General features: G+C 44.2%; 1 protein-coding gene across 23 annotated transcripts in view; it reads right to left on the bottom strand.

Moving 5' to 3' along the window:
• LOC133155156 (receptor-type tyrosine-protein phosphatase delta-like) overlaps positions 1–22,592 on the bottom strand; it is a 195,112-nt gene that overhangs the window by 5,081 nt on the left and 167,439 nt on the right. For 6 of the 23 annotated variants that reach the window (XM_061280227.1, XM_061280262.1, XM_061280279.1 and 3 more), the window contains 21 exons: positions 21,693–21,962; positions 19,533–20,114; positions 19,130–19,275; positions 18,922–19,066; positions 16,881–17,186; positions 16,088–16,281; positions 15,904–15,930; positions 15,552–15,669; positions 14,773–15,360; positions 14,354–14,454; positions 13,616–13,872; positions 13,035–13,128; positions 11,282–11,491; positions 10,036–10,196; positions 8,908–9,020; positions 6,535–6,576; positions 5,956–6,053; positions 5,393–5,516; positions 3,020–3,195; positions 2,818–2,937; positions 2,601–2,755 (listed from right to left, as the gene is read on the bottom strand). In XM_061280227.1, coding sequence (XP_061136211.1) covers positions 2,601–2,755; positions 2,818–2,937; positions 3,020–3,195; positions 5,393–5,516; positions 5,956–6,053; positions 6,535–6,576; positions 8,908–9,020; positions 10,036–10,196; positions 11,282–11,491; positions 13,035–13,128; positions 13,616–13,872; positions 14,354–14,454; positions 14,773–15,360; positions 15,552–15,669; positions 15,904–15,930; positions 16,088–16,281; positions 16,881–17,186; positions 18,922–19,066; positions 19,130–19,275; positions 19,533–20,114; positions 21,693–21,962 — 4,027 coding nt within the window. The remainder of the gene's footprint in view (positions 1–2,600; positions 2,756–2,817; positions 2,938–3,019; positions 3,196–5,392; positions 5,517–5,955; positions 6,054–6,534; positions 6,577–8,907; positions 9,021–10,035; positions 10,197–11,281; positions 11,492–13,034; positions 13,129–13,615; positions 13,873–14,353; positions 14,455–14,772; positions 15,361–15,551; positions 15,670–15,903; positions 15,931–16,087; positions 16,282–16,880; positions 17,187–18,921; positions 19,067–19,129; positions 19,276–19,532; positions 20,115–21,692; positions 21,963–22,592) is intronic. The other 17 variants (XM_061280320.1, XM_061280335.1, XM_061280327.1 and 14 more) reach the window with 5 other exon arrangements.

Below are 22,592 nucleotides of genomic sequence, written 5' to 3'. Positions count from 1 at the left end.
GTCGAGGGGACAAGGAAGACAAAGTTATCTTCATGTCGTCTTTGCCAGAAGGTGGGAGAGAACTTCCTCGCCAAAGGACTGGATCATTTAGCTCGGGGTGTAATTAAACTTGAAGCGCCACAGAGCGGAGACCGAGATTTGGCAGCAACTCTGATCCAGTGGGACCGTTTCTGACTTTGCTGCCGTTCTGTTTACACCACCTGTGCTTTCCGACCTATCAGGACTTAAGAAGGACCACTGCGGTTCTCAGGACTTTCATTTTAAAGAAGTTGCTAAAATCCTGTTTGTCAATTTTGGAGACCTGGCACTCCAAAGTCAATAGATCATTGGATCCATTATGCCTGTGAGGTGGAAGCCTTGATCTTGTGTCTCCGTCTCATGATGGCACATTTGTTTTTCATTCGCTCAGGAGAGAAAAGAGAAGCAAGGAGAGCGCCAACCCGGGTGGGAGCATAAAGTCGGACGCCCGAGGCCAAGTCTGCCTAATGTGCCATGCAGCAAATGGAATAAAGACACGTAGGGGAGTCATTGGCTTTAACAAATGATCTGATGATCACTTTGAAAAAAAGGGCTGACTGAGGCTTAACTTTTTTACATGACTACATTTTTTTTCCCCCCCGGTGACAATTCGTCACCCCTTTAGGGTACGAAAAACTCAGGCGGCAATGAAATGCGCAAGTATTCCAAAGAGCGAATCGTCCGACTCTTTGTGATTGAAAACACGTTGGGACTCGGAAGAGTGATGACCAGAGATCCAATGCGTGACAGAGTGTCAGAGATGCGGGAAGAAGATGAGACATGTGGGCGGGAGGTGAGACGGGGGACACGCTGGCAGTTAGCTTCAAGACGGAAGCGTGGCATATTTTCAGCAAACGTGCTGTTAAACATAAGAGGGGGGAACAATATTCTTTTTATTGACAAGTGCAGATAAGGCGTCCGTGTATTTGGCAGTCGGCGGGGGAGCTGGCAGACTGACTGCACTAATGACCTGACATTGGCTTCTCAGCCAGTCAGGCCAGCCTGCTTTGGACGTTGACACACATTAAGTGTCAGACTAATGTGCTTTCCAGAAGTTGAGGGAATAGGGGGGTGAGGGGGGATTGTAAAATACAGCTGCACTGAGCTGCAAGAAGATAAAGGATGCAGAGCAGCCAAAGCAATTACATATGTATTGTTACCAAATCTCTGGCTGTCAGCTAACGTGCCAAGCGGACCGACATGCACGCACGAGCATAGCGGGCTGAGCTGATTTAGTGCGGTTACGGAAAAAACTTGAACGCAATCTGTTCCGAGGGTCTGTTTGTCCGTCGTCGTCCCCCTCCTAAAAGAAATATTAGTGTCTCGTAAAATGTAACCTTACAGCAAGGATACATTTCAACCAGTTGGGGGCGGGGTCTTTGAATTCTTTCTCTTTGGTCTGGCTCTCACCACACCATTTTTGCCTTTTAGGGCGAGGTATGAAATTCCGTCGGAACAACCGAAAAAATGCAGTTTTTCACAACTGGGCTTTTTTTTAATTATGAAGAGTTCATTTTGAAAACAATAATGTGGTAGCAGTTCATTTTTTCTGTCAATTACCGCCGAATAAATGTTACATCCTGGTGCTAATTAACTACGGAATATGTTACTTTGAGATCCACGCTAAGCCGCCTTCCCGTTTTTTTTGTCAGGCTGACACTAGTTTTTATCTCTGGCACGTACTTTCTCTTCTGATGGCGTTGCGGCACCCTGCCGGGAGTCCGGACACCGAGAGTCGGCTCGATTGTTTCGAATGCGAGAACCCGAGGCGATAAGGCCGGCACTCGTGGGCCCGATGATGTGCAACATGTTTGCAGCGTAGCGGCAAATCTGCGCTCGCTTTGTGGCAGTGCGTGGGGGGAGATGTTAGCTCGAGGGAATGACACCAGAACTCGTTGTACCGTAATGTCAAAAGGTTTGCTGAGAAACTTAGTGAGTTGACTTGTGTGGGATGGAGGATTTTCTTTAAAACCAAATTAGCTTATACATGCGAGTCATGTCCCCATAAACTGTTATCCTCCATCTAATTACTGTTCACAAATTTACTTATTCAACTCCCTCTTGTGGCTGAAAGAATCATTGCCTTACTACAGTTGCATTCAATTTAATCTGGTTAGAATTTTTTTTTCTTTCATTATTATAATCTTGAACCCATTATATGTAACTGTTTCAATTGCATCATTATTTTATATGCCGTTATCATACACTTTATATTTACAATAAGAAAAATAATTGTCTTGTGTTTGGAACGCTGGAAAACTTATTTAAGACGTTACGAAAAATGGCTGCCAGTGGCTGGTGGTGAGTGGCAGTGCAAGATAATAAGGACAAGGGCTATAGAAAAATGAGTTAGTGTGTGTGTGTGTGTGCTTAACACACAATGAGACTTCTGGTTTCACCCACCTACCATTAAAGTGAATTTGAGAGCTTTTATTTGCTAATGAGTTCATCCATTAAAATGATTAAAACCCCTCGTACGCTGTCATACGTATTCATAGATTCATTCCAGCAAACTAAGAAGTGGAAAAAAAATCAATTTCATGCTTGAGGTTATTTTTATCATTTGAACAAGAATTTGCTACCTGCAGTGCACCACCATGGGCCCGGCGTCCGGAGGGTTGCACGCCTTTACCCGTCTCAAGAAGGCCAGGAACGGCGTCGGGTGTTCCGGCACCCCGTGGTCCGGCCAGGCTGTGAACTGGAACTGCCGGACCTCCCGTTTCTCGCTGGAGCCGTTCTACAAAAAGCCAGCGGGTCCATGAAAGCCCAATACCGAATAATTGCAGACCTCTTACTTACTTTAAAAAGTGCAAATGTCCTGACGCAGTATGTGGCCAATTCCACTGTGTCCAACAAAGTCACTTGAATGAGGCCATATGTCTCCGTTGCTCTGCTGGGCCAGTACTGGTCACATTTGACCTGCCATCAAAGCCCTCGCATTAGAAGATACTCTACGGAAGTCGAACCGGATCACCCCTTATGGATTTTGATTGTGTCTTACCCTGGATCGCTCCTCCAACTTGGTCATCATGACAACAATGGCGCTCCTTTGTTCCCAGACCATTCGCCAGAATTCCCCAAATGTTTCAGGCAGAGCGCCTTGCGTGGCAATGTATGCGTTCTGCTTTCGGTAGCCGTCCACGTAGTTGGCGTTGATGTAGTCGCTTCCCGGGATGCCTTGATGATCAATAAAAATAGTTCAATGTTGAAAATTCAATGATATTTAAAAATAAATACTGTTTATAATACACAATTAAAAAATTAATAAAATAAATCTTTTTTTTTTTTAAATCCACATTTTCTTCATTATTATTATAATGCAAAATAATCTTATTTATTTATAATAGAAATAAAATAGAGCAAAATATGTGCAAAATGAAAAGGATACAACTCATCAGGATTCATCATCCCATTTTCAGTGTGATTTTAACAATTATCCATCAAATATCTCAAATTAATAATATAATGTATATTTTTCCACCAAATAAATACATTGCAGTCATTGCCCATCTAAAGTAAGATTGACAAATAGCACCTCCAGTAGAAAAGACGCTATTTGAAGGTGCAGCTAATGTGGCCATTCATTTTTATTTTTTTTTTATTCTCCCAACTGTAGAAGTGGCAAAATTGCTGTGCAGGAAAACAAGCCTCCCTCTCTTCCTCCCTCCTCTTGCTTATTTTAAATGAAAGGCACAGTTTTTTTCCCCTCCTAATCCAGCGCAAAGAGACAGAGCTGACAGTCAGTCAATGCTTCAGGACTGGCAGTTTCGGGGCTCGGCGCACACATGCTCCACCAAGATAAGTCTCATCTGCATGGACGCCACGTCTCAGAGAACCCCCTCAACCGCCGCCCCCACCCACCCCTCGCTCTCCAGCCCCTCCTTCAATCTCCATTCCGGGCTTTCTTTCCTCCCAGGTAACTTGTCGTGGATAGACAAAAAGTATAACGTGAAAACCACATGTCTGCGTGATGTTGACGTCCCCCCCAGCCCCCTCCCTCCCTTGCTCTCACTGTGTTTGCTGTCCACACATATTCAGTGACAGACAAAAGATAAGACACAATTAAGCCCGCTGTAATTTCCAATTGAAAAGAAAAAGACACGATTTTTTTTTTCTGTTTTGCTTAATAGCACTGAATAGATGTTTATTTATGCGAGCGGACGCATTTATGCCGTCTGCCAGTCAGGATTTGCATTCATTATGTCATTCGTTCTGTCTGCTTATGAGCTGGAGGAGAAAAACAACGTAACTGATTGAAACGCCATTACACAGTATTAAAGTAGAAGTCAACCCGAAGGAATTTGTTTTTGGAATACACTGTAAGCAACGGTAAAAAAAAAAATATATATAAGAGAGTAAAACAATAATTTATCAACCTCAGGGGGGCGCCATGTTGGGTATTTTTATCACATCAATGGAAAAATATGTCATTAACGTTCTTTCTGGTTCATGTGGAATGTCATGTGACCAAACCAATGGTGCGTTCAAATATACGCACAGAGCACGCATCGGTTCACCCCGGACGATCGGAAAGTCAGCGCGTTGCTCAAATTTGCCATTCGGAAATTCGGAGTGGAACAAGAACGGCGTGCCGCTAACATAGGCTAATATACGTCATATTACTGCAGCCCAAGAGCCTGAATGGCGCCTCCCTTCGGCGAGTAAATGTATTTTTGGAGAATAAATACTTTGTAGACTAAAAAAACTGTTATTTCAATTTCAGATTGTTTTGACTTTCCTTTAACGACGAGGGATTGCTTTGAAGCAAGTCTGACCCGAGTTCATGTTCTAGTTTGTATAAACAACGTAATAAAAATGTATTGAATTTGTCTGCGTTGAGGAAAATGGCTGTCATGCATGTGCGAGGGACATTTTTCTTAATACGTATTAGCCTATAATGATATTTGTGATTAGCATTCTGTTCAAGACATTTTTTCATGTTCTACATTTGTTATGGAAACGTCCTCGTTGAGCATGTGACGCATGTCGCAACTGCTTTACGCTTGAGTTGCACACGGCATCTACATATGCATATTTCGCCTCCTTAGTTCTCGTTCAATGCGCCTGCAGAGACTTAATGTGAAACCCGGGCGCGGATCAAAAATAATCACGGCGCGGCGCCACGGAGAAATACAACTTACTGGCATCTCAGGTTTTTGCAGGTGATTGTTCAATCGGACTGGAGTGGCGCGCTCAGAGAGGTGGGGGGGGGGGGGGGAATTGCCTATTTCAAAAAGCCATCTATTTCCCCGCGAGCACCCACGGCATGAAAGCAAATGACATGTCGGTGTGAGGACGGAGAAGGCGGGGTGGGAGGGGGAGTACAGTGTGGTGATGGTGTGATGAAGCAAGACGGAGGAAAGGTGTATTATACCGTCAATGGCGCAGAGCAAGACTCGCGAGTGGTCGTAGGCGATCACGTTGGCGTAGCGGTTCTTTGGTTTGTTCACCTCTAAGTTGGAGTGTTCCCAAGTGAACTGCTGCCCGGGGTCGATGGACTGTGGCGGGAGAACAACAGTGGTCGTCAGTGAGACAGTATACTAATTAGAAATAAATAAATACAATTTTTAACGACATCTTCAATTTCTTTGTACCTCTAAAAATGACATTATTCTTATTCTGCTTGCATTTTTCAACTCTTTTAGAAGCACCCAAAGCTCTGTATGAATAGGAATTGGTGTCAAAGAAGTAAGGGACAGCTAGACAAGCTTTGAATGAGTTAGGTTTAGTCTGGGTTGTTACTGGAGAATTCAGTCTTTTCCCTGTGTATGTGCATACACACCGAGTGTTTTTTTTCACCATCAAATAATCTGTAAAAATATTTGCTTATATAGACATTGTTGAAATTATAGCGTTTGGGATTTGGACTATATTTACAGTTTAAAGTATGAGGCAATAACGCTGGCCGTGTTTTCATTGGCTCTTATCAGCGCTCACCTCGTACTCTTGTGAAAACTTGAGGTTGTCGTTGGCTTTCAAGTGCTCCAGATGCTCCGCCAGGTCCATGACGGGGATTGGGGGGTGGCTCGCCATACCTGTCAGTCGGAGAGAATTGCAGGTCAGTCGTCAGCCATGCTTGCGTTTTGGGATTTCAACAACAAAACAACCCCTGCACCAAAAAAAAAAAAAAAATCAGAACCCAAGCGCAAGCAAACTGATTAGATAAGCATGAGCAGTGTGGAGGTGGAAGATTTGATCGAGTTAGGTTAGCTTGTGTGCCATGCTTGAATGGAGACGACATGGAGGCCAATGTGTCTCTCTACGGAGAGACAAGGATTGTTATTCCCATAGAAAACTAGCTTGGGAAGTTAGCATGAGAAAGAAAAGATGTTAAGAGAGAGAGAGAGAGTTCTACTTCGGAGTGATGATTGATGTTCCCCGCCTGTCATTTTCTCGCCTCCTGCCATGACACGGCGTTAACACCAAAGCGGATTAGATGGGGATAGGAGACTAGGCGGGAAAGAAGGGGGAAGGGGGAAATAATTCATGGCAAATGCGTAATTGAGGCCAACTAACTTGACAAATGGAGGCTACTTGAGTGACCGGACGAGCGCGTACCTGTGGAGGAAATGGTCGTTAAATATCGCCATCATGGCGGCCATGTGAAGTGTGTACAGCCCTGTTTACATCAAGCGGTGCTAAACAAGTGATCAAGATTTTTGGCATACTAACAGTCTGTAGTTCTCGGAGCAAACCGTACCGCTTGGTGCAAACATGGTGTCAAGACAGTGAAATGATTTGCGTGTGTGCTCAATGGGTTAATTATTAGTGACGTCATGCTAGACGCTAAGCTAGGCCAGCGGCATACGCAGTAACTATCGTAGCAGCGCAAATCAAACACGGGCGTTTTAGGTACAGTGCACTCTACGTATCCACAAAGGACTGGGACTGAGCATGAGTAATATAAATATTTATAATTATTTATATTTATAGTTTAAACCTTAGCTGTCAAACTCACTAGACCGCTACATCATTTTATGTAGCCACTTTAAATTTCTTACTAAATGGAATTTGTCTTCACTTGAAACATTTCATTTTACCAAATCCTGTCTTAACAAACAATTGCACATTAAAATATTTAATGACAGTATATTTTAATTTAACATAATATTACTATTTGAATGACGTCTGATTTTAAATTAATTTGTTGCTCCGTTATAATAATCCAATGCAGGGGCAAATGTGCTTCTGTAAAAATACCGTACAAAGACAATGTGGCCTGTGATAAAATTGAGTTTGGCACCCATGTTTTAAACCATAAATAGACCACAAACAATGTTTACAAAACTATCCTTAAATTCTCTTCTACTTATCCAGAGTTCAGGAGTTCATTCTGACGCACAAAAGACAAAAGTTTCCATTCAAAGTTGCCCAACCTTGACACGCTTACACTTGAATACAGGCACAAGGCGATGAGGCTCATCCACACTTGCCACAATGGGAAGTAGAAAACTGCACTCCAGCCTCTGGCCAATGTTGCGCGACACGAGTGGCGCTGCTCGTTCCCTCCTCGAGTCGCCGGCACAAGTGGGCATTAGCTAATGGAAGCAGGGCCTCATTTTCCCATCCACTCTCACATCTCCCTGAAAGGGTGTTTCTATCGCAGCTTGCTACTTAAAATCCATTTCCACCAGCGGGTGACAATGAAAGCACCATTCCCGTCGGTCGCTCAAGCATCCTCAAAAGATGAAAACGCCCAATGAGGGTTGGCAGCACGGTAAGGGGAGGGAAAAAGGTTGTCTTGTATTGTCAGACAGTGGGAGTAAAAGTATGTCCTGTACTTTTCAGAAGAGCCAGAAAGATTGTCTGGCCCAGAAGGAGACTTGAAAAGTGGATGGACGGGATCACTCGAAGACAGAAGAAGAAAAAACGTAATGGCCTGAAAAGAGCTTTCAGAAATATGCAACATCTTTTTTTTTTTTTCAAAATGAGCCTGCGGGGATAATTCATCATCCTTTCATATGAGTTGATGTGGAAGATGGCGCTTTGATAAAGCAACATTATTGGTTGTGGCGCACGTGTTCCAAAGCAGTCGGCGCCGGAAAAAGTCGGCCCGGTTGATAAATGGGCGTCGGATGATTCCATGCAGCAGCCATAACACCATCGCAACAAAGGAGTAATTTGCATTCACCGTATTAACCGCAGTCCGCCCAAGTCGAAACACCGCAAAACGCTATTCCGATACAGAGATGCTACCAAACGCTTCGTACTCGAATCGGTATCAGTGCTGATCCCTGCACCACCTCCAACACCCTTCCAATATCGGGTGCCGGACTTAAAACTGGAATTCCCTGAGGAAATTGAATGGAAATGTTGAGATAGTCGTTTAGGGCCTTGTATCACATGATCCGCCCAAGCAAAAATTCCCGACTTGTTTAAAATCCTTAATCACGCATCCCAGAATTGCCCTATGCTTGTCCCAGTTTTGGTGAGTCAGTTCCCCCCAAAAAATGGACAGCCACATTTTCCAGAACCATTCCTCAAGTCTAACTTGAGGCTTCCACTTGGATGAGAAATGCCCGGAATACCGTTCGGCCCTTCATCGAACGATGAGACCTGAGTCTCTGCGTAGGAAACAACATGCTCGGATCCGAGACCTTGCACTTGACTTCACTAGCCGGATCAGAGGTTAGTGTCCGTAGTATTCAAGAGTCTGAGTCACAGAGACTAATCCCTCCAAGAACTTCAGTCTAGGACACCTTGTACTGATCTTCACATCTAGTGATTGTATGTGCAGCTAAGATAAGAGATGACCTAGTAAATTCACAGCGTCAGTGTGACACTTCCAAACTCCTTGAGGCAGAACACTCGGTATTAGCCAAAAGGTCAGGTAGACACAGCAACCGGTAGTATTTTTTCTCGATTTCACTTAATCGGACGAACACTCACCGGGTGTCTGAAAGTTGAGGCGGCGAAGCTCAACGGGGTCAGTGGGGTGATGCAAGGGCATCTCCTTGCTGTTGGGGAGACTACCTTTCCTGGCTTCTGATTCAGCCCTTTTCCTGCAGCGGGGAACAGTTTATTTTTATTCAGGCAAAGAATATTTGGTAAAAAAAACCCGAGGGTTGACCATTTTTGCAGTGCAACTGTGGAGCAGGACTTTGATTCAGCTCTGTGCTCGTGTCATTGGTTTATTTCTTTTGAAAGGGCAAGCAAGTTTTTGCTTCTCTGGCTCTCTTACCTGTCAGGTTTGCTGTTCCATTGGTCAGCAAGAAAAGAAATATCGAAACAAACATGAGCTGGTAAGAGTTTTGGCTCCATAAAGTGAGATACACAGGATTAAATAGTGAGAGCAATCATATCGGAGTCTTGTTTTTTTTTTTGTGTGTGTGAGGACTCGCTTGAGAGCTGTTGCTTGGTTCTGCAGCCGCGGGCTCCATTTCAAACAACACGGAGAGCGCCAGGTGCAAGCAAGATTCAAACATTCGAGCGTTTTCAGCTGATTGCTTCTTGTTGGAGCAGAAAAGTCATCTCCTGGCTTCTAATTACTCTTTGTCTTTTCCTGCAACCTTATTGATCCATCAGGATGGGCAACATGTATTCAGATTTGCCAGTTTTTTTGGTACGGGACTTACTAGAAATGGAGACTTGGTCACATGATGTGAGTCAAACTTGTTAATTTTCGGACATTCTTGGCTAAAACCTATGAAAGACCCGAGTTAATTTTAACTTGCTGGTTTATATTTGAAAATGGGAATTTCACCTGGCAACCCACCTTTTCAATCATGTATGGATGAATCACCATAGATGATTGACACTGGATTATGCTTTTCAGAAAATTGCAGAAAATCTGAATCACCCTCAAAGGCAGGCAAGCAACTTTATAGTTTAGCTTCCTGATTGCTGGTTGAACATATTGAAAGGACATAGTAAGACCGAGCAAGATCGTACGATGAGACATGACAACCCAATTACGACTTGACGTTTAGTTATGACTCGACATACTTTCTTTGAAAACATTGACACTGCTATCGCTAGTTCGTGTCATATTGAGTGTTGTGTGGTTATAGCGCTCACCTCTTGTACAGCAGAATGGCGATGACGATGCATATGATGAAGACAACGGCGAGCACCGGGCCCACCACCCAGATTAGACCCTCCTCCTCGTCGATGATCGGCTGGGGGTCGATGTCGGCCGAAACCACCGGGTCGGAGTATGGGCTTGTGGCGTACATGATCTAAAACGATGGACATTGTACAATTTATTTGGAAGAAACTGAATATGTTTTTAGGTTTGGGCCACATGAAATCTACTAAGCTACAAGTGACCGAGCAGAATTGGCAAAAATGACATTCATGGTACATTGCTAACCAAAACAGCAGTCACTCTGAAACCTTCAGTGGTGCTAATGATTTCATTGATGATCTCGGGCTAAGAAGTTTTCTTTAACGCTATTAGCTTTTCTGGTTGACTTGAACGGTAGTCGCTTCGCAATTTTGTGCGGCGGGACTTTTCATCAATCCCGAACATTTAGAATCTGCAATAACAGAAGCGGCTCAATTATTCCCATGCAAATTTTCCAAAGATGACCCTCCGCTTTTTGATTGAGCTATTTTATACTCCAGCGGAAGATAATGAAAAAAAATTGTCCTTTGGGAAGAAACTACACGCATAAGAAAGTAAATTGGAGATCTTTCTGGGTGAGTCATTATCATTTTACCTGCATTCAAGGTGAGCGAAAAAGTGTAAGAGGCAGGAAGTATACACACCCCTCAAGCTCATCCCATCCATCATCTTGCCTACTTAATCATGCCGCTTTTCTTGCACTTTCATTTATACACACGCGGGGGCATACACACACACACACACTTAGGCTGCAGCTGAAGAGATAAGGCAGACGGGACGTAATTAAAGAGACGCCCCGTTATCGAGGTGGTCTTGTAATCAGCTCTGGTCTTACGGGGGCTTCTCGCCCTCGGGCTTCTCAAGTTTTGCAAATCTTAGAAGGGCTCAAATTAACACGTTTAACCGGGAGCAAATGGCTGCCCACTTTATACGTCTATTGACAGCGCGGGGAGAATTAAGACCACCTGGTCGGTCCGTCACGTTGAAATAGTAATGCTCGTAGATATCGAGAACAGTGGCTTCGGGTCACCTGTGACCCTAATGAGGATAAGCGTTAAAAACAACAAATCAGCTTCACGGCAAAGTATAAGAATTGTTCTAATTGGTCGCTTGTTGCTAGGCAGATTTCACCATTCACTGCGGTCTTTGTGGATTGTCGCAAAATCTGTATTCAATCATAAACAGATAACGCCTCACGTTGTCGGATATCTCCAGAGCGGCGAGCACAAAGAAGATGTACTCCTGTCCGTTTTGCAGTTGCTTGTTTTCAAAGTCGCCGTAAAACTTTCCATCGCCCAGCGTGAAGTCTTTGGGTAGGTCTCGGAAGTAGGCGGTGATGTACGCCTTGGGCTCCGCCTGCCTGCGGAGTCGGAGGCCTCTGCTCGTGCGGTTTATCTCCTTCAGCAGCTACAGTGTGTGCGGGAGCAAGAGAGGCACATGATAAGATGGGGGGAGGGGGGGGGGGGGTCGTGCAGCAGCAAACACATGAAAACCACAACAAACCGTATCTGCCTGTCAAGATTTCATTTTTTTTTTCTTTCTTGTGCACAAGCTGAAAACGCCGATAGCGGAAGGCAGAGCATTGACAAATCTGACTTATCTTCTCTTTTGCTAGCAAAGACAAACAGATGAAACAATGTTACGGCATCAACAGTGACGACGTCAATTCAAACTGCAATTATGCCTCGCCATTATTAAACCCTCCGTTATGTAAAATGGAGATGAAATGCTTGACTTATCTGCGCTATTTGAGATTAATTGAGGTGAAATAAATGACATGAAAATCAAAAGTAAATAAATTTTGCAAGAAAAGAGTGTAGAAATTATACATTCATTCCTTGTGGTGTCAATAGATTTAATATTTTAGGTACTATGTGTAAGTGAAGTTAGTAACCCTAAAGCAAGTATCTGCACATTTAAAAATATATAGCAAAGAGAAGAAAAGAAAAAAAATTCTTTCATACAAAAAAATATTTTACATACTTTTTTTTATCTAGATTCAATTTGACCATCATGCAATGCATTCAATTGAAAATAATTTCGTCACATGAACAAAAAGTTCATTATTGATTATTATTGATTATTTCCAATCCCCATACATCGTCCGTCATAAGAGAATTAATAAAAGTAATTTACAAAATATTTGAATAAACATGGCATCTACTCAGTTTGGCTTTTCCCAAAAATTTGGCAATATATTTATTTTCAACAAATTAATTTTATGCATCAAAATCGCACTGAGCTAAAATCCATTTATTTGGCATGAGAATGCTAATTATGCTAATCACTCCCGTCAAGTCATCCTAGATGTAGATTCACATCTGTGACTCGGGTGCACGGATCATCAGCGTGCACGTGCGCCAACAATGGATGCGCCCGTCATTCACATTAAACTGTTTGTGTGTGCGTCTTTTGCTCTGTTTTGGCTGCGGGGCTGTTGGTGCCGCCCGATAATGTCTTCAATCATCTCCGCTGTCAACAGCGACGGAATCTAGTTGCCCTTGGGAAAAGTTGTGAAAAGGTGAGTGCCAGTATTGACAAACAAATAAATTCTGACAGCGCGGCGACTTTTTTTGGGCAATCGGTCAAGGCTCCAGACACGGGGCCCCGAGGCTCGAGCTGTAAAAGCCAATGCCAGATGGAATGGGGTGCGCGCTCGCTTTCAGCCATCCCTCCGTATGATATATCCTCGTGCCGCAGTGAAAATATGAGGCACGGCTTCGGAATCTTGTAGCAAAGCTCTTGAAATGGGCTAAATATAAAAGTCAGTGAGTGTGTTGCAAGTCCATAGCCTTGCCTCGGGATTGGAAACTCGCCGGCGACTCTTCATGTAATTGCAACGGCGGCATAGAGGACGAGGACTTGAACGTGTACTTGAATGGCTACTTCACGTCCTCATTTGCATGTGAAGGCTTTTGAAGAGAAATGTGTGCGTCAGTGGCCTGCCTACCTCCTCCAAATTCATCTCGTCTGGATTGTCCCAGGGTTTGAGGAACTTGCCGCTACGTTGCTTCTTCAGGGGCACCACCACGATGTAATACGCACTGGAAAGAGCAAGACGTCTGGTTCAGATCAGGAAAAGTAATAAAATATAAAAAATAAATAAAAAAATATTCACTAAAATGCCCTGGAAAGAGCAAGACATCTGGTTCAGATCAGGAAAAGTAATAAAATATAACAATTAAATTATAATAAACAAATATTTACTAATACACCCTGGAAAGAGCAAGACATCTGGTTTGGATCAGGAAAAGTTAACTACATTCTTTTTAAAAATTACGAATTAAACCTAACTGCACTGGGGGGAAAAGTAAAAAAAAAAAAAATTAAAACTATTATATCCTCGATGCTTCAACCCCCCACCACTAAATGTCAGCAGCAACATTTAATCACAATGAATTCCTTTTGGTTTTCCTTGAGGTGAAAAGTGAATGGCGCACGTGTCACACCAATCATTAGGCAGTCCATTCGTCTTTGCAGCACTAAAAAAAACATACAGGAAATCCGTACTTCCTAGTGGCAACGACTTACCGGACTTTTTCAGATGTCTGCACCGAAGGGAGCTCCACCGTCACCATGCCGTCCGAGTTGGTCTTGCCGATCAGGTAGGGTTTGGTGCGGAGGATGTCTGGCGCAGTCATGGTGGCCACGCGGTGCTGAAGACCGCCGGCACTGTTGCCGCGGTTGGTCAACAAGAAGGAGTACTGCGTCTCCGGCTGAAGCCCCGTGATCAGCTTCTGGGTCAGCTTGCCGTCCACCTCCACGCTTTGTCCATCGTCATACAGGATCTGGATGCAAAACCAGGTGATCTTACTTTTTGAAAACACGCTCTGAATTCTTTACCAGGAACTCTTGCGGGATGTATTTTATGATAGTATTTATCTTTCAAGTTCTTCCAGTCTTTAGGTTGGAACAGTAGGCTTGTTCATTACTACCGCAGAACTGTCACCTTGGTTCGAAGGTACCGTAATTTCCGCACTATAAGGCGCACCTTCAGTGAATGGCCTATTTTAAAACTTTGTCTATATATAAGGCGCACCGGCTTATAAGGCGCACCTTCAAGGAATGGCCCATTTGAAAACTTTGTCCATATTTAAGTCCATATATTTTGATACGCCTGCCGTAGTGGCTCAATATTGGTCCATATATAAGCCGCACCTGATTATAAGGCGCACAGTCGGCTTTTGACAAAATTGGAGGTTTTTAGGTGCGCCTTATAGTGCGGAAAATATGGTACATCCATGGGCTTTAGTGAAACACATAACTCACCGTGAAAGGCTGAGCGGCGTTGTAGGTGTCAGGGATCTCCCAAGTCAGCAGCACGGATGTCTTCATGGCAGCTCTCACATGGAAATTTTTTGCAAACACTGCTAAAAGAAAGGGGGGGAGCTGATTTAGACACGAGACACCCTCTTGTTGCTTACCGCCATGCTAAGACTTACCTTCCGAACACCCCCAAAAGCGGACTACTGTACCCTGAACACTGTCCTCTTACCTTAACACCGACTTTTACATGTAATGACTGACTTTTAAGACACAAACACACGGGAGGTAATAAATAGCTCGAAGGGTATGACGACTACTTCTTAATACCTTCTTGTGGTTACGCTCTGCCTTGTGGAGCTTGTTGTTAGCTGCATAGGGGAAATAGCAAGCAAGAGCAAAGATGGCTGAGGGACTGGTCATACCTTGATCCAAAGGCTGTGTCCTGATTTGGACACTTGGGCTATAGGGACCAGAACCCTTGCTGGTGAAGGCACACATTTTAATATCGTAAGTGGTATCTGCCTTAAGGCCGTCCAAGACCACCGTGGATTCAGGGGCGGTGATGAAGAGTTCAGAGGGACTGCGCGGGCTGTTGATGTCCTTGTACTGCAGCGCGTACTTGACGATTTGGCCGTTTCGCTCGGCCAGCAGCACCTCTTGCCAGCTGACCTGAATGGTGGATGTGGTGGCGGCGTCGGCCGTGATCCACTGGGGGTAGCCGCTCGGCACGTCCTCGTTAGTGGTCACTTCCTTGACCGTTTCTTCGCCAAAGCCCACCTTATTGCGTGCCGAAAGCCGGAACGTGTACGAGGCGCCTTTATGGATTTCTCTGGTGGTGTAGTGGTTATCCCGCTCGGGGAACTCGATGACTGTCAACGGTTCCTGGTCTTTGCGGCCGAAGCGGAGGCGGTAACCTTGCAGAGGTCCGTGGGTGACCGCTGGGGGATGCCACTGGAGGAGAGCCGTGCCCATGTTGGTGGGACTGACCATTAGCCGAGGTTTATCAGGAACTATGGTGATTAGTAGAGAGAAGAGCAATATGACATGCTTACAGCTCATTCGGAATGGCAATAACAAACATGTACCCTAGCACAACAAAGAAATCAGGTTGATCGATCATGATACCAAACACTATGGGCGGAATGGTTCATGATTGTAAAGTGACTTTCTGGCATACCTTCACAAGAATGACCAAACGTACCTGCGCCAGTGGTCGTAACCAGTTTGGGCTTGCTGCGTGCACCGTCGCCCTTTGTGGTATAGGCCCCCACGGTAACAGAATACGTGGTCTCGGCCAGCAGCTCTGAGATGATCATTTCCTGTTGAGTCGAGAGACTTCAATTAGGTGCAGGCAATCCGTGGGTATTTATGCACACAGAACAGGAACATTCTCGCAAGCTGGGGGCATGCTTCATTGGACAAGGATAGGGATGGTTGGGTCTTTACATTACAGCTGGCTATTGATAAACTATAAAAAAGTCACATGCCATTCATGCTGAGGACGACAGTGAGGGGTGGGCGGGACAAAACTCAAATCTGGTTGCACTACTCACATGATCGGTTGAATCATCATATTCCCACTGATTAGGTTTAGGGAAAAAGACAACACATAAAGCCAATAATCATTACTGTTGTCAGCTACGTCATATGATTTGTAATGGGTGTTTTTCCCATTTGGTGACTGTAACGAAGGTCTAGCAAAGAATATTTGGTTTGATGTAGGAGGATGTGGGTTACCTGGGCATCATCAATCAGGATATCCTTGATGGCGGGCTGTCCTGTGGGCTCCCCATTAAGCATCCTGACATAGTGCACCTGGTAACCTCGGATCTGCCCATGTTGCTTGGTGGGCATCGGCGAGCGCCAGATGACTTTAATTGACGACGAGTTGACAGCTTCCACCTCGACTTTACGAGGTGGCCCGCTAGGAACTGGGGGGACATCATGGGATAGAATGAGGGGAAAAAAAAAAGGTCAACATAACAGTCAACCCCTTTGCTCGCGGTTTAGAATCTTCTTCCGTTGTGCAAAATAGTGACCCACGCAAAAAAAAAAAAATATTGAAAATCACAAAATTGCAGCGATAATATTTCAACAATGGTAAAAGGGGTAGCAAAAATAGGTCTGGCGACTGACCTAATTGTAAAACATTAAAAATGGGTAGAGTGGGGAAAAACATGTGGAGCCAAAAGAGTGGCTTCAAGCGGATCAAAGCTTGAAGCGCAACAAGAATTTTTGGCTATGAAGCAAGCAAAAACTGTATGATAATAAAAAATGATTCTAACACATCACAGCTGAAAAACAGTAAAAAAAGGTTTTCTGTAAAAAAAACCTAAAAAGAACAAAAAAAAAAAATCCCACTGTCCAATCTTCCAAAAAAAAAGGAAGTCAATGTACCATGTGTTGAAATTGAGCCAAAAATGTTGGCCAAAAAGTCGATCAATAGTCCAAAGAGTCTTGTTAGAAGCAGGCGGAAGGGATTATTAGTAACTGTTGTCATGGCGAGGCTTTGGAACTGAGGAACACATACCGTCCTCCTCTGTGCGGACCAGTTGCGGCGTACTTTGCGGCCCGGCTCCGACGTCCGTGTGAGCAGTGACTGTCACGTGGTATTGTGTCCATTTTTCCAAGTGTTCCAAAAGGTACTGCGAGCTCTCCGGGGGGATGTCCAGAATCCGTTTCGTGGAGGTGTCCTCCCCTTCGATGGCGGCGTATTCGATGCTGTATCGGGTTATGATCCCGTTCTGCGATTCCATCGGGGGTGCCCGCCAACTTACCAGGATGCTCGTGGAAGTGGGACTAGAGCACCTGACCTCCGTGGGCGGGCCAGAGGGTTCTGCTTGGTGTGTTTTAAACCCAGTTGTTGTTTGGCGAGGCCATTGTTTGTTTTCATTTTGGGTTTTCGATTGTGGTGGTGATTGTAGAAATATCCAATGGAGGGAAAATAAAAAGGAAAATAAAGGAAAATGAGGACAAAGCACAATGAAAGATGGAAGTGAACCAAAAAAATGTAACACAAAACTGATGATGAATGGAAGGGTGTCGGTTGGAAAGAGGACAGCTGTGCCTTGTGTAAGTTACCTACGTACGTTAACATCACCTAACCCATAACTGTTTGACAATCAACTATGATCTTCTTGGTCAATGCAAATTTGGCAAGCAGTTACCATCAATCCAAAAACATAAAGGTTGATGCGTTCAATGGGTTTGTAAAGGAGAAAACTGCATTCGTCACCAACCTTTCCGAAGCCTGTTGGTTTGTGGTAAAAGCCTGATTGTACGACAAAGAAGCTTCCCAAGGAGACATGACTGTTTAGTAGAGTCTCAAACATTAGCATGCATCCGTCCGCACAATTTAGCCACGAGTGTTTAATACCTACCTGCTAGCTGCTAGCTTGTCTTTTACAGACCTCACATTTACGCCAGATAACTCCAGAAAATAGAACGTCACGTAACTATTGACACAACTTTCTGTGATGCCGTTATTTTTAGCCTTTGACTTATTTGCTGGCCTTTTTAAAGGAGGCATGTTAAGCATTTTCTTAGAATTTCAAACGTCTGTCTGTCATGTTTTTCGGATGCTAGTCCACGTCTGCTATAAGGCGCACCGGACTATAAGGCGCAGCTTCAATGAATGGCCCATTTTAAAACGTTGTCCTTATATAAGGCGCACCGGACTATAAGGCGCACCATTAATGCATCATGTCAGATTTTTAATCCAAATCAAATCATTCTCCATTTTAACTTTTTTATTTTAACTTCAGACGCAACAAGTTACTGACAAAATAATGATTCGTATACTTTTTGATTCATGATTCACAGTCTTCAGCGGGCCACTTATGATTGATTTCATGACACAATGCTTCGGGCAGGTTTAAATTTAGTAATTTGGTCCATATACAAGGCGCACCGGACTATAAGGTGCACTGTCGGCTTTTGAGAACCTTTTAGGTTTTTAGGTGCGCCTTATAGTCCGGAAAATACGGTAATCAAAATAATAATAATTATAATTGGCATGTGGGTGGTACGATCTAAAATTACCATAAATTACGTACATCACGAAGTAGCTAAATTCATTGTCAGACATTTTGTTTTCGTAAAGGAGCTCAGAAAAGATATTTAAAGAAAAAATCAATTTGAAATAACATGTCCCCCTTTAATATCCGCAGACTTGCTTCTGGGCTTCACAGAAAGCTCATCCCATTTAGTTTTTTGGCATGCAAGGTCGAGAGAAGGCTTACTAAAGGCCAAGAAGTGGCCTTTGGCTTTAAAGACGCTCGAGTGAAGCCCTCTTCAACCTCGTCTGCTCACTCCACATTATTTACAGCAAGAACAGCCCTTCCTATGACACCGAGTTTTTAAATGCAGACTTTTTCCGACCAGCTGGTGCATTAACGCTCCTGTTTATTTTCCCTGATACGGTAATCCACTGATCACCGATTAGCGTTTTGAACAATATTAAAAACTGTCGATATTAGACCCACAACATAAAAAGGGTGTTAAGGCCAGCTGTGTTGGTATCCACTGGACGTTTTAGAGACGTCACCCGGCGGATGTGGAAGAAAACCTACGTGTTTGCGGAGTCTCTGCGGAGATCTCGCTGGTGTACGCGCCGACGCCGTGCTTGCTACGGGCCGCCAGGCGGAAGGCGTATGTGGTGAAGGGCTTCAAGTCCTTCATGAGGTATGTGGAGGTGGGCTCGAAGCTAATTCGCCTCTGAAAAAGAGAAGGGATTGTCAAGTTGGTGAGGATTCAAGGGTCAATGTTGAAGTGTGTTACCTCGTCTTTATCGTCCATCTTCTTGTACAAGAGGTCGTATCCCGTGATTTGGTTCTCCTGTCCTGTCTGGACCGGCGCGACCCACGACAGCAAAATGCTGGTTTCCGACTTGGCCTCGCCCTTGAAGTCCGTTGGTTGGGAAGGAACTAGGCATCAGAATGAAAAGATGTTGACATGTTGAGCCGCGGTGGATTTTAAGAGACGGCTTATGTTGTCATCCAAAATAGTTGTAGCTAGAAATCGCAGCTAATTAAGTCGGAAGATGTGTTTTCCCACAACAAGTTATTTGCATTTCTTCTTCTTGGAGTTCTCCGGATTAAATTTTGTTGACAGCCCCGACACACAATTGGAACCGACTTTCGGAAACATCTGTTTGCCAATGAGGAGATGAAAGCCAGCTCACCTCCCGTTTTCGCGATGATCTGAAGATCAGGAGAGAGAGGCCCGTCGCCAACCGAGGTGAAGGCCAGCACCTTGATGTAGTATGTTTTATTGGGGATGAGGCCTTGGATGGTGACAAAATTAACCCCCCGGACAATTTGTTTCTCCCACAGGTTGACGTGCTGGTTGGAGTCCAGGGTGTAGTACACTCGGTAGCCCATAATCTGCCCGTTGGGTTCCTCCGGTTCTTCCCAGTTAATGGCGACCGTTGTGGAACTCAGCATTTGTCCCCGAACGCGGCGGGGCGCCGTACTGGGCGCCTGCTCGGCCGTTTTGGCCTCCACACTCTCGCTGGGCGGGCCCCTGCCGATGTTGTTGATGGCCACCACACGGAACTCGTAGTCCGAGTAGGGGCTGAGGCCGCCCACGCTGTAGCGCGTTGTCGCCACACTGTCAATCTCCTTGTACGAGTCCTCAGAGTACTTGGATTTGTGCTGGACTATGTAGTGCGACACCGGTTCAGGATTTCCCGAATCCCAAGTCAGGGTGATGCTGGTGGCGGTACGCTCGGTGACCACCGGGACGCCAGGAGTCCTTGGCAATGCTGCAAAATTACAATATTGATCATTTCTGGAATATGTGAAAATCTGCGATTCCGATTTGTCAAATGGTCGCAACTTCTGGCAAGGAAGAATGAATTATTTGGTCTTTTTTTTTTTTTTTCTTCATTTAGTATCGGTGGCTGGTATTGGCCTCATACACTAACCCTAACCCACGTTATTGAGTTTTAGTGAGTTGTTTTGTTGTGAGAAGACAAAAAGTTAAGCCTGTCCTTCCCAAAACAAATCGAGAAATCTTATCTTCTTCCGGATGGTCATGATCTTCCTCTGTCAAGAAACATAAATGCTACTTCTTAAATGTTCATGACTTCATTTACTGTACATGAACTCATTTTTACTGCATTTGTTTTTCCAAAATTAACCACAAAGCTAGTAAACTAAAAGAACAATTGCTATAAACTGCAAATATCGGGGATATAGTGCAGATTTTTTTGACAGACAAGCAGATACTTGCTACAAAACACCGCGATATACAGCCGGGCATGCCGCGGTAGACGAACCGCTACATAACGAGGAAATATTGTTTACACGGCCAGCCCAGTGCGGCCGCTTGTGCATACGAAGCTTCACGTTGTTCATCTCCGACACCAAGCTGCTTATCACTTGAATAATTTAGCGGCGGAATTTATGGCTTTAATTCCTCACGCGGCGGAATACACCAGCAATAGATTGTCTTTATACGCCGTCTGAACTATGCTACAGGGGACCCTCGCTGTCAGGCTGTTATATTGTGACTAATATCTCTGTTATGTCTCTAGAACAAGGAAAGCGTGTCCCTCGTGTGCATGAGGCGGCGCACGCTCGCCATATTGTCCTCGTGCTCATGCCGCACCGATGTGATTACGATCAGATAACAAGTGGCGGGCCTCCAGAGGACGCCAAATACTCAGGCCTTCTTCTTGTGTTGGCTTCCAGCTGTGAGATAAGTCCCAAACTCTTATTTCATTACTTTGACTGACTAGTGGTATATTTTTATTCATTGCTATCTTTAACACTGACACCACTTTGTGATAAGAAAATAATATAAATATTAATGATGGGAATAATAACAGTTTAGTTTGTGGTGTAAATCCCAAGTATGAGTGATGTTATCGTTATAAGTGGTCGCAGCGGGTGGCGGTACTATGCAGTAGTATTTAATATCTATAGTTTTCGTTGATCTTTTTTTTTTAATAGCTAGAACTAGATCTAATTTAAGTTTTTATGAAAAGCTGTCGCTGTGGCAACGCTCTGTTCTTCAAGAAAGCAAAAACAATTCTAGGGTCTAATTATCCGCAAAAGGTTTTAGGCAAACACATCAGGCCTGACATCAGTATTTGATTGGTTATTTTTAAAAATTGGCTCAGCAGCGCCCCCTACATAAAACATTTTAACAAAGCAGCCCCAGTTGTTTGTTCCACTTTCAACATTTGTTGGTACCAAAAAAGTATCCATAAGCTAAAAAGTATCCCTATGCTAAATTTTTCCACCATTTTTAATTTTCTTGAACATTTGGCAGGTATGGGTAGTAGTGTTATTACTAGTTGCAGGTGGTGGTGGTGACAATAACAAGGACGGGGTACCTTTGACGGTGATCTGCGCCACGGCCTCAATGACACCCAATGTGGACATGGCCACGCATGTGTAGTTGGCCGACTGACGCACGTCGGTTAGTTCCAGCACGTTGCGCCCGATGGGCATGTCGTCCTCGGGCGTCAGGTCCTCGGCGCCCAGCATCCACTTGACGTACGGCATGGGCGAACCCACCGCCACGCACGTGATGTTCACGCTGCCGCCCGGCATGATCTCGTTGTCCGTGGGCGGGATGGAGAAGCGCGGTGGCACCCGGCGCACTGCCACGGGACAAAAAGACAAAGAGCCCGTTGAAATGATGCCCGCGGGAGAGCAGCGGTAGGATTTACCCACGTTGGACGCGTTGTGATTGATGAACGATCGACACGAGGCCATGGTGCAGCGCGGCATGCAGGCGCACTGTACACGGCTACACGCACAACAACTTTGATGGGATTATCATCATCAGGATCATGACAACAATAATAATGATAATAGTAACAACAACACAAGGGCATTTCTTTTTATAAATAAACACTGGTCAACAAATATTTACGAACTTTTTTTAAATCAGAGATGGCTGTAAACTTAAGTAGATGGTTTTTTGTGCTGATTCAAAATTTTTCTGTAGCACATCAGCTTTTCAAAATATTGATATTAATAATTATAATAATATAAAAAGAAAGTATATTTTGGTAATATTTATGAATTAAATGTTTGGTTTGGGGTGATTCTTTTTGTTTTTTTTCCCCGAAACGTCATTGCTGTCAACTACAACGCAGTAAGATTTGTATTGCACAAGCTTTTATAAATAATATTTTAAAACAAAAAAAATATGAAAGTATCTAAAAAATTTGATGTGCTGGAAAAAAGTAGACATTTTAGAAATCAGCATCAAAAAGACACAAAAT

Source organism: Syngnathus typhle, linkage group LG1 (genome assembly GCF_033458585.1).
Source record: "Syngnathus typhle isolate RoL2023-S1 ecotype Sweden linkage group LG1, RoL_Styp_1.0, whole genome shotgun sequence".
Lineage (NCBI taxonomy): Eukaryota > Metazoa > Chordata > Actinopteri > Syngnathiformes > Syngnathidae > Syngnathus > Syngnathus typhle.
Note: the sequence above shows the minus strand (reverse complement) of the source record. Positions and strands in the feature narration are given on the sequence as shown.